We start from the raw sequence: 14,903 nt of genomic DNA, 5'->3' as shown, positions 1-14,903 counted from the left end.
TTCCTGTATTTTACATCATAGTAAAAACTGGTAGCACCATAAGGATAAACAGATAAATCTACAATTACAGCAAAAGATTTTGATACCCTTCTCTCAGTAATGGATAGAACAAGTAGAGAGAAAATCAGTAAAGATACAGATCTAACTGACAATTATAGTAATAGAACATTCTAAGTGCATAAGAAAAACTATATGCTGAGCACTAAAAGAAGTCTCTAAAAGTTTAAAAGAACTGAAATCAAGCAGAATATGGTCTCTTAACAACTTGGCATTAAATTGGAGATCAATAGGAGGAGGAGATACGGCCTCCTCCAAGCCACAGCCTCAGCTCGCTTGTCCTTCAGACTATGCCTGGGATCTGCTGCCAGGCAGCCTTGGTCCCACAGACCTGCAGGTATGGTCTCAGGTTTCTTTACCTCCAGAAAGAAAAACTGACACCCTGCAACCTGGAAATTGATGCAAGAGACTGAAATTAGGGACTTCTTTCAAATCTGAACGTGGTTAATCAAGAAGCAACAAAACCCAAGGGGTCAATACTGGAAATAAAATATGCCAGTTCCAACTAGTATTTCTGGGAGAGCCTGCTATTGGCAATCAAGCCTGGTGCTTCATTTTGTGAAGGGCCAATTTCATGACTTTCAAGACAGTATCACTAAAGCTGTTTTTCTAAGCTGCATGAAATATGGGACATGGGATACAATTGGTCAAGAATGATTATAACAGCCTAGCAACATTACTACAGAGGAGTACCGGCAGCCATTAGTTGCATATGATATGGTAAATGAGGAGTGCTTTGCAAGAACAAAAAACTAGGTTAAATTACTTCAGAGGGAAGTGAGTCCTAACACTGTCATAACTTTACCAGGAAAGTAGGTCGATCTAGAAAAAATGGGCTGAGATTTCCAGGAAGCGCAGTGCTGTGCAAATGACAAGGTATTCTTGAAGATATCACCTCAAACAACAATGAATGTAAATGAAATATTCACAGTAATAGCTAAAAAGTTGCCAAGGAATGAACTACAGAATCCAGGACCAAATTCTTCCAGAGCAAGAGCAGCAGATCTTACTGAACCCATTACAGTCAACCAGGGGTCAGTGGTTAGGCAGAATATTCTTCTGCTTTCTAAATGTTAGCAGGGGAATTGGAGCATTAAACAAGTTTAGTATGACTTATAATAGAGTTAATAGTGTCTAATACAGAATTATTTTAAGTGTTTTGAACTTCATTTTTAATAACATGCATGTGTCCCTGACTAATATTTCAGAAACAGACGGAGAGAATGAGAGCTGTGTGTCCACCTATTTCACTGGCACATTGGGGGAATCATTTCTCATCAACAGAGACATAGACAAGTGACTGGACCCACAGTGAATCAGAATCCACAGTTCTATGAAAAAGATCTGGAATACTCCAGAAACATTCTTTATTTAGAAGTAGAGTCTAAAGAAACTTATACTTAGCCACAGTATTCAGGCTAACAGTAATTTTTCCTAGTATCTATATTTAAAGGGTATGTTCCACATTTTAACAAATTATTCAAAAGAAAATAGTCCCGTATCTTCAAGGGGAAAAAATGAACATCAATAGTCTCTAAACTCTAGCCAGATCTATTATTTTTCAAATGAAAAATCAAATGTAAACCCATCTTGTTTTAGGAATATGAAAAGTGATAAGTGCATTTAATAAATTGAGTCCCCTCAGACATGTGAGCTTATCAACAAAGCTGAAATAAATCAGGTGTCTGTGATTCTGTTTAATCACTGCTAGCCATTACATAGGTTTTGTTGTTTAGTGGCAGAGAAGGAGCTTTTGCCCCCACTGAACATAATAGTCAATACACTAACAATTACGAACATTCAAACTTATTTTAAAGTCCATCTTCAGCTGTGCTGTGAGTAGGGTAACATATTGTAGTTTCCATGTTGTTTAGTTGCTAAGTCATATCCGACTCTTTGCAACCCCATGAACTACAGCATTCCAGGTTTCCCTGTTGTTCACTATCTTCGGAGTTTGCTCAAACTCATGTCCATTGAATTAGTGATGTCATCCAACCATGTTTATTACTCTTTTGTAATACTTAAAGAGCTACTTAAAAGTATGCAAATGTATAGTTATTAAAACAGTTAAATTTTTTCCTTTTCTCCCCCTTTGAAAGGAAAGAGCTGTTTTAATATTTTACTGGGAAAGATTGAGGTCAGGAGGAGAGGCGGGCGGCAGAGAATGAGATGGTTGGATGGCATCACCAACTCAATGGACATGAGTTTGAGCAAACTCAGGAGATAGTTAGGGACAGGGAAGCCTGGCATGCTGCAGTCCATGGGGTCGCAAACAGCTGGACACGACTTAGCGACAGAACAACAGTGAACATGCAACATCTTATCATCAGAAAAAAACATATATTTTAAAAGACAGAGATCTTCAGGACCTCCCTCCAAGATGACATTCAACCAATCAACCAACCAAAACATGTTGGATGTATTAGTTAATCTTTATGAAGTTATTCACCTGTATTACCTTCCAGTTCACATTCTTCATTTTGCTCACAAATAGAACACATAAATTTCACCAAAAGACTTGTAGAAAATCAAATATACTACAACTATAGTATCCTCTGATCCACTTAACCAGTAACTCTATAAAAGAAACAAAGTGAAAAGTCGCTCAATCATGTCTGACTCTTTGTGACCCCATGGACTATAAGTACATGGAATTCTCCAGGCCAGAATACAGTTCCCAGAGACCAACAATTTCTATCCTGTGCTCACAAACCACCGTTTTAGTAATCTGGCCAAGAATTCTGCCCAGAATCTAGAACAGCTAACTAACTTCCAGATTAACCAAAGATTATAAAGAAGTTCAGCAATGGTTTGAGCAAGTTCTCCTACTTCAAAGAGATATAATTCATCAGAGAGGGGAGACTCTAAATTAATTTACAGTCGTAAAGGCCCTTTTATATAATTTCCTACTACTAATAACTGCTTGACCTTTCCAAAGTGGGAATAAGTCTTCTTGACCAAGAAGACAGAAATAAGACGGACCACAAATTCTACCTTCTATGATATGTTAATATTTCCTCATCCACCCTCTCAGCAAGACTATACCTGCTAAAACATAACTAAAAACAAAACCAAAAAAAGCCTTTAAAAAAAAAATGATTGTTGGCATTTTCTGAAGGTCTCAAATAACTGAGATTTCTAGTTTCTGAAGCTGTTCTCGTGGGTTCTGTCACTCTTTGTTGTTGCTTTAAATACTGCTTTTTATCCTCAGTGCTTAGAATGGACAGCTACTTTTGTTGTCCTGATAGTCTCTTCAGGTACTTCTTTCTTCCTTTTTGGAATCAGTTATCTCTCATTCCTCTTGAAGATACATCCCAATTATGTTAAAGAAAGAATTTATACATACTTGGCATAATCACCCTGATAGTGCTTAAAATGTATCGAGAACTCTATCAAAAACTTCCTTTCAGAAGTGAATTCTCTCCCAAAAGCAGTTTTATACTTTATAGTTACATCTTTTCTTTGAAACTATATTGCCCAGATTGATCACCTATCTCAATTACTAACAATAAAAGCTAACATTTCCTGAGTATGTGCTATGTGACAAGCACTACATTAAGGAACTTGCCACATATTCTCTGATCTAATCCTCACAACCCTAATAAGGAAATACTTCCATTATCTAATCTCATCAGTAAGGTAACAAAGACGTAAGTAACTTGACTAAGGGTATACATATACTAAATAATAGAGCTACATTGTTAGTCCAATTTTATTTGAATTAAAAACAAGCAAACAAACAGAAAAACCAAGTTCTTTCTACTATACCTCCTAGCCATTCAAATGTAGCCTAAAGGTGAAGAGTGAGGAGAGTGAGGTATTTTAGTTTAAGGTGATATATAAAATGAAGGTGATGTATAAAATGATTTAAAAATCATTTTAAATCATAAAATGGTTTAAAAAATCATAAATGATTTTAAAAATAAATGTATCAGAATTTATAAATCAAATATCTGAGAATAACTTCAAAGTAACCACTTTGAGAGGCTTTAAAGTTTGGGAATCTCTTATGGAACAGCTTCCACAACTTTTTACCAGTCTTTTAAATATCTTCAGTATTGGCAATATTCATATTTGAGAATAGTTTCTATCTTGGAAATAGTTTGGGCTTTGGAACCAAGTTTTGTAAATCAGAAATGGTGATTTAGGGTGGTATCTTAGTACATGAGACTGTGGCTTTGGAGTATGATAGACCTAAATTTCCATCAGAGCTCTACCACTCTAAACTCTACTTAGTAAAGTCCCTGAGCCCTAGTTCCCTCATCTGAAATACAAGAAAGGTATCATCTACCTTACAATCATTATGAAGATTAAGTAGAATATCTATATATAGCTTCTGTCTATATAAATAAATAATAGATATGTACAGTAAATAATGTTTGTTTTCTCCTCTTCTCCACTGTTATTTTAATCATTGTTTCAAACTATGAACTGCTTATTCATCAATTATAACTTTAAGAATGCAAGCGATTTTTTTTCAGCTTATCCATTTTTCACCTATCAATTTTAGGTTTTATTACACGAAATTGTATTTTGATATAAGTCAATGGGCAACTTACCTGTGGAAACCATCTTTCAAAACTTCTTGTCTCAAAATAATTTCAGAACAAGTGGCCCTTATGCCTATAAGAATGAAAAGACTTTTTTTAAATAAAATAAGCACTCAATGAAAGAATATTTAAATAATTAGAAAATAATTATTTGAATAGACTTTAATTGATTGGAAAATCTAACCAACCTAAAACAAAACAAACACCCTTAAAACTTAAGCAGTTTGTGCTACATATAAATCTATTTCTAGTGTAGCACAGGGGTTAAAAGCCTTGACTTTGGTGTTAGATTAGCTGATTTCAAACAACAGTCTGTCCCTTAATAGCTGTGTGATGTTGAAGACGACAGTTTCTCTCTTTGCTAGTTGTCATGAGAATTTAATATATGTAGAAGCAGTTGGAACAGGGTCAACCACAGAGCACCCACTCTGTAAGTGTTTGTTATTTATATTACTTTATTCAGGTGATCACTGGACATCAAAAAAAAAGAACGGCGAAAGAGCCAGGAAACCTCAATTTTAATCCTAGCTCACTGAAACTGAGTATCAGATACAAATTGACAGCTTCTATATTCTATCATCCACAAGTAGAAAAAAGAAGAAGGTACATTTATGCAGTGTGTAGACACTGAGAAGGTTTAAAGAAAAAACAAAAACTGGAGGCATTTCAAAGGACCAAAGGGTTCTTGTATAAATTTAGAATAACCCGAAATTTCACTAATCTGACTCCATGCAGAACTTACATATTAAAATAGTTACTCAGTGTCAGTTTCATAAAATTTCAAAATTCAGCTACCAATGATTACCAAATCAGCCCAGGCACCTTGCTATGGAATTTTACTCCATTTTGAAAAGCTGGAAATGTGTGAGAACATTAAAACAAACACACAGAAAAACCATACACTATTGTATGTTATGAATTCCATTAGAGTATTCCTGAGAAGACCCCCCCAAAAATGAAGTAGAAAGGAAACATTTGAAATATACCGAACAGGGAAAAAAGGGGGAAACTATGAAAGATTTGGGAGGGGGGTTCAGGATGGGGAACACGTGTATACCCATGGCGGATTCATGCTGATGTATGGCAAAACCAATACAATACTGTAAAGTAATTAGCCTCCAATTAAAATAAATAAATTTATAAAAAACATTTATTAAATAATACTTATATGACAGATTCTCTACTTGGGGTTTTCACATGTATTTTAACTTTCATGATCTAGAGAAATAGGCCAGCAAAATTACTGCCATTTGTACACAGGAGTAAAGTGAAGCCACTCAGTCATGTCCGACTCTTTGTGACCCCATGGACTGTAGCCTACCAGGCTCCTTTGTCCATGGGATTTTCCAGGCAAGAATACTGGAGTGGGTTGCTATTTCCCTCTCCAACACAGGAATAAAGTAAAAGTGAAGTAGCTCAGTCGTGTCTGACTCTTTGCAGCCCCATGGACTGTAGCCTACTAGGCTCCTCCGTCCATGGGATTTTCCAGGCAAGAATACTGGAGTGGGTTGCCATTTCCTTCTACAACACAGGAGTAAACTCTGACATAAATACTAACTGTCTAGAGTCAGACACGACTGAATCGACTTAGCAGCAGCAGCAGCAGCAGGTCATACAACTAGGTAAGTCACTGATTAGAAGTAAGATTTGCCTGATTTTTAAAGCCTAAGGTATTTCAGCTCTTCTTGCTATTTAACAAAATCCTTAATTACTTTGGGGAAGCATATCTCATCCTTTCCCAAACAAATAACTTATAGAATATCTCTTGTAAAAATTCAGACATTTCTTCAATATTTAATTTTAACAGAGGTGGGGGAAGGGTTTATATCTGCCTGTAAATTAAACTAGAAAAAAGGTCAGATTAACAGGCTTAAATTCTATGGAGTAGACTAAAGAATGGTAAATTTCATTTATCTTGGGATGATAAAAAAGCTAATTTACAAACAGTATAGCAAATGCTAGATACTAGATTATTTATGATTTTTAAGGCAAAGATACCATTTTCAAAATGAATTTGTTGCATCTGAATTCACCTTCAAGATTTTTACTCTTAAATTTTACTTATTTCGTTTTTGTGGCCCGAATTGGCTCTGGAAATTGACCCCCTTTACAAATTGCTGTAAAGTCTTTAGTTATCAATAAGCCCAGTCGTTTGAAAATTATTTTTCGCCTAATAATTCCTTCTTCAAATAAATTTCAGAACCTAATATATAAACACACAAAAGCAGAACTGCACTGATTGACAGATACTAATCTAGTATCCTGGTTTTAAAGACAGCTTCCGTACTGGTTTTCCTGGTGTGTGTGTGTACTGACTTTTCTTTCCCTATCAAACGTTATCACTTTATTGTAACTACTACTGCACTTACCCATCTCCCCTACTACATTGCAAGCTCCACGAGGGCTGGATTCACAGCACCAGCACAGCACTTCTGCCCCCGAACTTGAGCACAAAGAAGTGAATCGACTCGCTCGCCCAGCCCGGAGTCTTAAAGAAACCCTAGCCCAATCCAGTTTATTATCAAACATGTTTGTAAAACAAAATTAGTCGTCCTCCCCTTTCCACGCTCCCCAAGGGAAGGTATTCTAGATTGGGGTTCTCACACCTCACAGGGCACTTAGGCTTTGTTGGTCCCGCAGTAGTCAGAAGCCTCATGCATCCCAAGAGCACCCCAAAATGCTTCACGGCTGTACTTCACAGCGCGTTAGTAATAGTGCTGCCAGTCCCTCCTCAGAAAGACCAAGCCTTCCTCTCCAGAGAACCAGGACTGGTCACAAAGAATGGAGGCGGGGGCGGTGGGACGTGCAGGAACTTGCAGCCTTTGTTGTTTATCTCCTGCTACTCACCCTACTTCCCTGTGGCTCAGACGGTAAAGCGTCTGACTACAATGCGGGTTCCCTGGAGAAGGAAATGACAACCCACTCCAGTATGCTTGCCTGGAAATCCCATGGACCGAGGAGCCTGGTGAGATATAGTCCATGGGGTCGCAAAGAGTCGGACACCACTGAGCGACTTCACTTCACTTTCACTCACCCTACGGTTCTAGGGTCGCGAGAAGCACGTTTGTAAAGGGAGGAAGTGAGAGGTCTCGGGAATCTCGAGTGCTCCCCACCCTCTCAGACCTTAACCCGGCCCCACTCCCGAGGCCCAGCTCCGCCCCTTACCGGCGACGAAGTGGGTGTTGTTGAATGTTGTGGCTGGCGAGCAGGTGAACCCAGCAGCCTCCCAGAGAAGCAGCCAGGCCACTGCCCTGACGGCCACCGCTGGGGCAGCCAGGACGAAGAAGAACGCGCGCCCCAGAAGAGCACGCGGGGATAAAATGCGATCGGAGGAACGTGCACAAGGTTCACACCGCTCCGCACTGTCACGGAGTTTGGGACCCGGAAGTAAGATTCGCTTCGCGCATGCCTGCGATCCTGCAGTTTCCCGGCTCCCCGCCCCTAAATGTTCCGGGATAGCGGCAGGCCTTCGTCCAGCACCTTCGTCGCCCCGCCCCTCGCCCTCACGGTCGGGGGCGGAGCGAGGAGTGGCGCAAGCGCAGTGACGTGCACTAGGGCTGTTGGTCTGGGGAGAGCTCCGTGGACCCCGAGTCTGACACTGAACCCCGCACGCTGTCCTGGGAACCGCCTAGCCGAGCTCCCGGCATTCTCCTCAACTTCCAGGTATTTGCCGATGCGATCCTCCTGCCTGAGAATTCACCCTACAGTCACGTCTGCGAAGCTGTGGCTGTCGTCTTTTTCTGCAGCGCCAGGCTTTGCCTGGCCTTAAAGTGAAATTAAGTGCTCCTAGGTGCACTACGGTTGGTGGACAGGTTTTAGACGTTGACCTGCAGAAGATGCATTTTCTGTACTTATAAGAAAATCAGCCTTGCACTAGTGAGGGGCATGGTTAGGGAGAGGATCGTCTACCTGATGGCAAAATCCGTACATTCTTAGATGCTGTGGGCGATGCTTGGCAAGATATGCCAGTCATTGATCCCTGGGGAGGAAAGTATTAATGTCTAGAAGAAAAACTTGGTAAATGTGTCGTCTGTCTTCATGAATTGAATGTGTAAGCAGACCTGGAGAGTATCAGGTGCAGATTAGAGCAGAACGGAGGGCCCTAGGATGAATGTCTTAAAGGCGAGAGATATCAGAGCTCATTCGCTTCAGTCGTGTCCGACTCTGCGGTCCCATGGACTGTAGCCCGTCAGTTTCCTCTGTCCATGGGATTCTCCAGGCAAGAATACTGGAGTGGGTTGCCATTTCCTTCTCCAGGGGATCTTCCCGACCCAGGGATCGAACCCGTGTCTCTTGTGCCTTCGCATTGGCAGGCAGGTTCGTTACCGCTAGTGCCATCTGGATACTACCTAAAATTCAATATAGCAATATAAGCATGCTGTTAAGAAATATAGAGATAGATTTTGGAAGAAACATTTAAAAGAATTGAAACTGATTACCTGTGGAAAGGGGACGGGGTGAGGACAGCAGTTCTTTGTTATGAGCCTCATAAAATTATGTTACATTAACAATACAAACAATACTTTAGTAAAAATAAAAGTTTAATTTTAAAAAGAAAGAAGAGTATAGTCATAAAACTTCATTATTGAGCATAACTTTCATGCATTATTTATTAATACAGTCACGTGAGTGTGTGAAATTTATATTGTGCTCACTACTAACAAATTTTAGTGAGGCGAACTGGGAGAAGTATTTGTTTTTTAAAAAAAAGGAAGGAAAGGAAAGAGATGGAGAAGAAGGAGGAGGAGAAGGAAAAGAAGAAAGAAGGGATGAGATGGGATCACTGAATCAAATCAGAGACAGAACACAATAATTTGACAAAGCTATTCTTTATATATGATCCATTTCCTAAGAGTAAAAATTCTCAGTCCAACAGTAAGAGCTGAATAATATAGATTATGGTATATCCATAGAACAAAACATTTGCAGTCATAAGTTTGCATTTTAGAATGACATTAAGTTTGCATTTAAAGACAAAATTACATGGGTTGTTAAATTTAAAAGACAGGACATAGAAAAGAATGAAATAATACCATTTGAAGCAACATGGATGGACCTAGAGATTATCATACTAAGTGAAGTAAGAAAGAGAAAGACATACCATATAATACAGTGTATGTGGAATCTAAAGTATGACACAAATGAACTTACCTACAAACAGAAACAGACTCATAGACATAGAGAACGAATTTGTGGTTGCAATGAGGGAGGGGGTTTGGGGGAGAGATGATTGGGAGTTTGAGATTAGCAGATGCAAACTGTCATGTATAGCATGGGTAATAAGGTCCTACTGTATAGCACAAGGAACTATAGTCAATATCCTGTGATAAACCATAATGGAAAAGAATACAAAAAAGAATGTATATATGTTTATAACTGAGTCATTTTGCTATATAGCAGAAATTAACACAATATTGTAAATCCACTCTGGTGGCTCAGAGGGTAAAGCATCTGCCTGCAATGTGGGAGACCTGGGTTCGATCCCTGGGTGGGGAAGATTCCCCTGGAGAAGGAAATGGCAGCCCACTCTAGTATTCTTGTGTGGAAAACCCCATGGATGGAGAAGCCTGATGGGCTACAGTCCATGGAGTCGCAAAGAGTCAGACACGACTGAGCGACTTCACTTTCAGCAAAATAAGTTTCTTTAAAAATTTAAAAGGCAGGAAATAGTATGTATCAATATAAAAACATACTAAAACTATGTCTAGAAAAAAGACTGGAAGGAATCAGGGATGATTATTATTTTGTATGTTTCTTCCTACCCCCTCCCAATTCTCCAGTAAATATCTATTAAGTAATCCTGTTTCTATTGTGATTCTCTGGCAGAACTAAATTTATGAAGGTATCATCCCTTTGCTACTTTACTTCTAGATTTTTTGACATTTGCAAATCTTCCTGAGAATACCATAGTCACATCTAAAGCATTCCCTATAATTAAATATATTTTTGCATTGAGAGCAGGGAAGAGGGAATGAAAAATATTAACCTTTAAAATGACTTTTTCTTGTAACTGAAAAAACATCATGTAGTGAAACAAGTTGAAATAAAAGCCATATAAGCTTTATTGCCTTGAAAATGTGAAGGCTGATTCTGCTTCGGGTCTGCCTTCTTGATCAGACTTCTAGACCGTCAACACTTAGAGAATGTACAGGATACACTGAATTAAACAATGGAATACCTAATCCAGATATTGTGTTGGGGATAGTGTGGTGAACTTTGGACATGTTTCCTGCCCTCAAGGAGCATGCAGAATAGAAGAGAAAAAGATAGGTGATTAAATAAGTAGTTACCAAAAACTCAATGAGGAAAAAAAAACACAAGAAACTCAATGAAGGACTTCCCTGCCAGTTCAGTGGTTAAGAATCTGCCTTCTAATGCAGGAGACGCAAGTTTGCTCCCTGGTCAGGGAACTTGAGAGCCTACATACCTGTGCACTGCAGCTAAGAGAGGCCCAGACACTGCAATGAAGACCCAGTGCAGTGAAAAACAAAACAAATTAAAAATACCTCAAAGAGTGGAATGATTGGGGAAGTATAGGAGGGGGAGGTCTGGTCTGGGGACAGACTCTCAGGACATAATTTATTTAAAAGATTTAAAAAATCCTTAGTACCTTGACATTGAGGGTGCATGTACATACTTGTTTAATTGGTAAACAAAAAGAGATCCTGTAAGTTGATTCTTGGGCTGAGTTAGGGGTTCCTACAGTCTTTGGTTAAAAGTACAGTGCACTAAGAGATCCAAACTGAATTGCATTTTAGGCTCATGTGTGAACCAGCCTACATCCCTCAATGAACCAGGGATTCTACAGATTAAGGATAACCCAGGGCCAAACTGAACTTTCAAGATAGCTCTTGAAATACTGAGCTTGAACTGACCATGTATCTCCAGAACTGGACTAGAGCCATATTCACCAGGGAGGAAAAGCAGGGAGGGATGTGATTTACCCAACACTTAACTTTTTTCCCCCTTTAGCAGGAAGTCATTATGTGACTAACACATTGTCATCAGATTTCCTCTGATTTATCATGAAGTGTATGTGAGAATGATGTGCACTGCCAAAAAATGTGGAATTAGGTTCCAGCCTCCGGCTATTATCTTAATCTACGAGAATGAAATGAAGGGGAAAAATCGCCAGCGCATCATGCCAGTCCGAAACTTTTCCAAGTATTCAGGTATCTTATGTTTTATCTTGCCTCTTATCATAACTATTATCTGAGTCAGTCTCATGTAATGGAGTGATATGGTCTTCAGTTAGACAGACCAAGGTTCAAGTCATGACTGTCAGGGTGGGGGTGTAAATTTGACTAAATTATTTAATCTTGGTGAGCATCCATTTCCTAATCTGTTAAAGGAAATTTTATCAGGTCAGCTACTGCTGCTGCTGCTAAGTCGCTTCAGTCATGGCCAACTCTGTGCAACCCTATAGATGGCAGCCCACCAGGCTCCTCCATCCCTGGGAGGAGGTTAAATGAGATAGGATTATTCAATAATATTAATTCCCTTCTCCTCCTCCAAATGTGTTTTTTAATTTGTAGTCTTGATATTTCCTTAGTACCAATTCTAATATCTAAAGCTGTAATACTACTTTTTCTTCTCAGACATTTTCTTCAGTTGGAAGTACTTAACATCTCCTCAAAGTGATTTTAAATTACAGAAATAAAAAATATGTCGATCCTTCCCCCATCACACTCAAAGCTGGATGTAAAGAAATAGGTCTGTAACTTAATTCATTCCCAAAAGCCACGTAGCTACTTGACTATAATGATAGGTAATGCTTTCAGTAATTTGTGGGGCCTCAGTAGTCTGAGACTACTACTACTATAGTCTCAGAAGTCTCAGACTACTGAGTGGTATAGTAGTGTGTGGTATAATAGTTTTGTTTCTCGCTCCTAGATTGCAGCAGAGCTGCCGAACAATTAAAGAATAATCCACGACACAAGGGTTACCTGGAACAGGTATCCCTGAAGCAGCTGGAGAAGTTATTCAGCTTTTTACGAGGTAACTTGTGGGGGCAGAGCCTGGCAGAAACAATGGAACAGATTCAACGGGAAACAACCATTGATCCTGAGGAAGACCTGAACAAACTAGATGACAAGGAACTTGCCAAAAGGAAGAGCATCATGGATGAACTTTTTGAGAAAAATCAGAAGAAGAAGGATGATCCAGATTTTGTCTATGATATTGAAGTGGAGTTCCCACAGGATGAACAGCTACAGTCCTGTGGCTGGGACACAGAGTCAGCTGAAGATTTCTGATAACCAAAAACTGGAAAAAAAATTATTGAGTAGTAGAAAATGCATATTTATACAAGACCATAGATTGATTGTAGAAAAGTCTGTAAAGAACACTGTACGGATTAGGTCACATTTGGATTGACAGTGTTACTTTTCCAAACCGGGATGTATATAGCATCTACTATGTAGGTGCCTGTGGAATATAGGAAAACAAAATATAGGGATCTGCCTTTAAGGAGCTTACAGTCTAATTGGAAGATAAGTCAAAAGCTTGTGAAAAGCTAATTTAATGGTATTAAGCGGCAAAAAGATTAGTTCCAAATGCTTGATAAAGAGGATCAGAACCTAGATTACTGTAAGGTAGAATAGTCAGGAAGGACTTTGTCCTTCACTGGCAAAATGGTATTTTGCTGGCCCTTGAGATAGTATTTGGATAGAAGCTTAGGTAGGATTCCTGATTAGAGAAATTGGGAGGAAAAAAAGAGGGATGTTGTGGGAGATTGGCAAAGACATAGGAATTAGAACATTTTATTTGAGGAACAGTAAGCAAATTATAATGTGATAATATTGGAGGACATGATGATTGCTAGGGGAGTATCCTGTATATATTATCTTTATATGTATTTAACTCTGTAGTAGATGAGAACCCCTGTAGAATGCTCTGTAGCTGCAAATGGATACAATTTGATGGACAGCAGGGGAATTCTGGTCCCTCTCCCTGCCCTAGTATCAGGAAATATACACTCAAGACATTCTGAAACCTGAACCTCTTCTCATAAATAAGAAGTTTGTTCATAAAATGGGAAATCTACCCATAATAAGTGAACATAAGTACTGCCAGTTTAGGCCTATTCATGACTTTGTATCTACAAAGAGAATATCTTTGTTGTACACGGTAATATACGTATAGATACATCTTTCTTCATATTAGAATATTATTTAATTGGTAGAAATCCTCTGTTTTCTGCAAGGAAATTAGTACTCATTAAATAAAGTTGTAAAAATTACTCTTTCTACCTGTCCATCTCTGCTCTCTTGAGCATTAAAAGTCTCGTTAAAAAGATCATTCTTATAGTGGTATCACCAAGGATTTAAGATGGCCATGTCTCAAATGTTTATTTGCCAAAGGTAGCAAAAGAACTTTCAGAGCTGGAGATCCCACCATAATTGCGTATTACTTCACTGTGTAGATATAGATGATCTACTTCAAAAGTTGGCCTTGGGTTGTTTTCCCCTTTCACTATTACGAACAGTACCACAGTGAAAAACCTCGTACATTCCCCATCTTGCAGAACTGTAAATGACACCTGGAGGGGAATTGCTGGGTTTGTGCATCCAGAATTATAATAGATACTGCTAGATTGTCTGCCAAAGAGTCCCATTCATTCAGTCAGTACTTACTGAGCACCTACAACGTGCTGAGCTTCTACTGTTCAAGAGTCTGGGGGTGCAGGCTTTGATAAACTTTACAGTCTGCTTGGAGGGGAGAAACAATAAACACATAGAATAATGTCATATGATACCTGCTCAGAGTTAAAAACAGAGTGAAAAGAGAATGATGGTATGGGTGCCGCTGTTTTTGACAGGGACTTCAGAGAAGGCCTCACTGAAGAGGTGACATTTGAGCAAAGGCTTGAAGGAGGTAAGGAAAAATTGATGTGCATATCAGGGGTAGTGGAAAATGGGAAGTACATAGGTCCCCAAGGCTGGAGTGTGCTTGATGTATTTGAGGAAGTGTAAAGAGGCCAGTGTGGTTAGAACAGATTGAGCAAAAGAAAAATGGTAGGAGATGGGGTAGAGTGTATTTTACGAATGCACAGTAAATACATTTTTGTAGTAAGGTTGTAGCAATTTAAACTATCAGCAGTACATAAGAGTACCTATTTTCCCCACATGCTCATCGAAAGAGTTATCATACTTGATCTTTGTCAGTTTTATAATTTAAAAATGGTATCTCCATAGTTCTAATTTGCATTGCTTTTATTATGAGTGAGACTGAGTGACTTCATACACTATGAGATAAGCCTTTTTTAAATGAAATAAAAAATGTTACATCCACTCA

At 38.9% G+C, this 14,903-nt stretch overlaps 2 protein-coding genes and 1 pseudogene across 4 annotated transcripts in view; 2 read left to right on the top strand and 1 right to left on the bottom strand.

Moving 5' to 3' along the window:
• Window positions 1-8,945, bottom strand: part of PIGX (phosphatidylinositol glycan anchor biosynthesis class X) — a 25,107-nt gene extending 16,162 nt beyond the window's left edge. Inside the window, exons 1-3 of the mRNA XM_069593178.1 lie at window positions 8,934-8,945; window positions 7,773-8,172; window positions 4,617-4,680 (exon numbers count right to left, since the gene is read on the bottom strand). Coding sequence (XP_069449279.1) covers window positions 4,617-4,680; window positions 7,773-8,172; window positions 8,934-8,945 — 476 coding nt within the window. The remainder of the gene's footprint in view (window positions 1-4,616; window positions 4,681-7,772; window positions 8,173-8,933) is intronic.
• Window positions 348-1,134, top strand: LOC138429532 (ras-related protein Rab-5A pseudogene; annotated as a pseudogene).
• Window positions 7,364-14,903, top strand: CEP19 (centrosomal protein 19). 3 transcript variants are annotated; one of them, XM_069557014.1, is made up of 3 exons: window positions 7,364-8,270; window positions 11,580-11,779; window positions 12,501-14,903. In XM_069557014.1, exons 2-3 carry the CDS (start codon window positions 11,650-11,652, stop codon window positions 12,860-12,862), a joined length of 492 nt encoding a protein of 163 aa, XP_069413115.1. In that variant the 5' UTR covers window positions 7,364-8,270; window positions 11,580-11,649; the 3' UTR covers window positions 12,863-14,903. The 3 variants fall into 3 exon arrangements, with proteins under 3 accessions (XP_069413115.1, XP_069413118.1, XP_069413121.1); XM_069557017.1 differs by having other exon boundaries at window positions 7,456-8,270; window positions 11,583-11,779; XM_069557020.1 differs by having other exon boundaries at window positions 8,120-8,776; window positions 10,189-11,779.

This window comes from Ovis canadensis, chromosome 1 (assembly GCF_042477335.2).
Source record: "Ovis canadensis isolate MfBH-ARS-UI-01 breed Bighorn chromosome 1, ARS-UI_OviCan_v2, whole genome shotgun sequence".
NCBI lineage: Eukaryota > Metazoa > Chordata > Mammalia > Artiodactyla > Bovidae > Ovis > Ovis canadensis.
The sequence above is the reverse complement of the archived record's forward strand: the minus strand, read 5'-3'. Positions and strand labels throughout refer to the sequence as shown.

Bases quoted from the DNA above. Each gene is read 5' to 3' on its own strand.
- CEP19 (XM_069557014.1), top strand. From the start codon at position 11,650: ATGATGTGCACTGCCAAAAAATGTGGAATTAGGTTCCAGCCTCCGGCT. The intron at 11,780-12,500 runs GTATCTTATGTT...TCTCGCTCCTAG, and splicing joins AAACTTTTCCAAGTATTCAG to ATTGCAGCAGAGCTGCCGAA.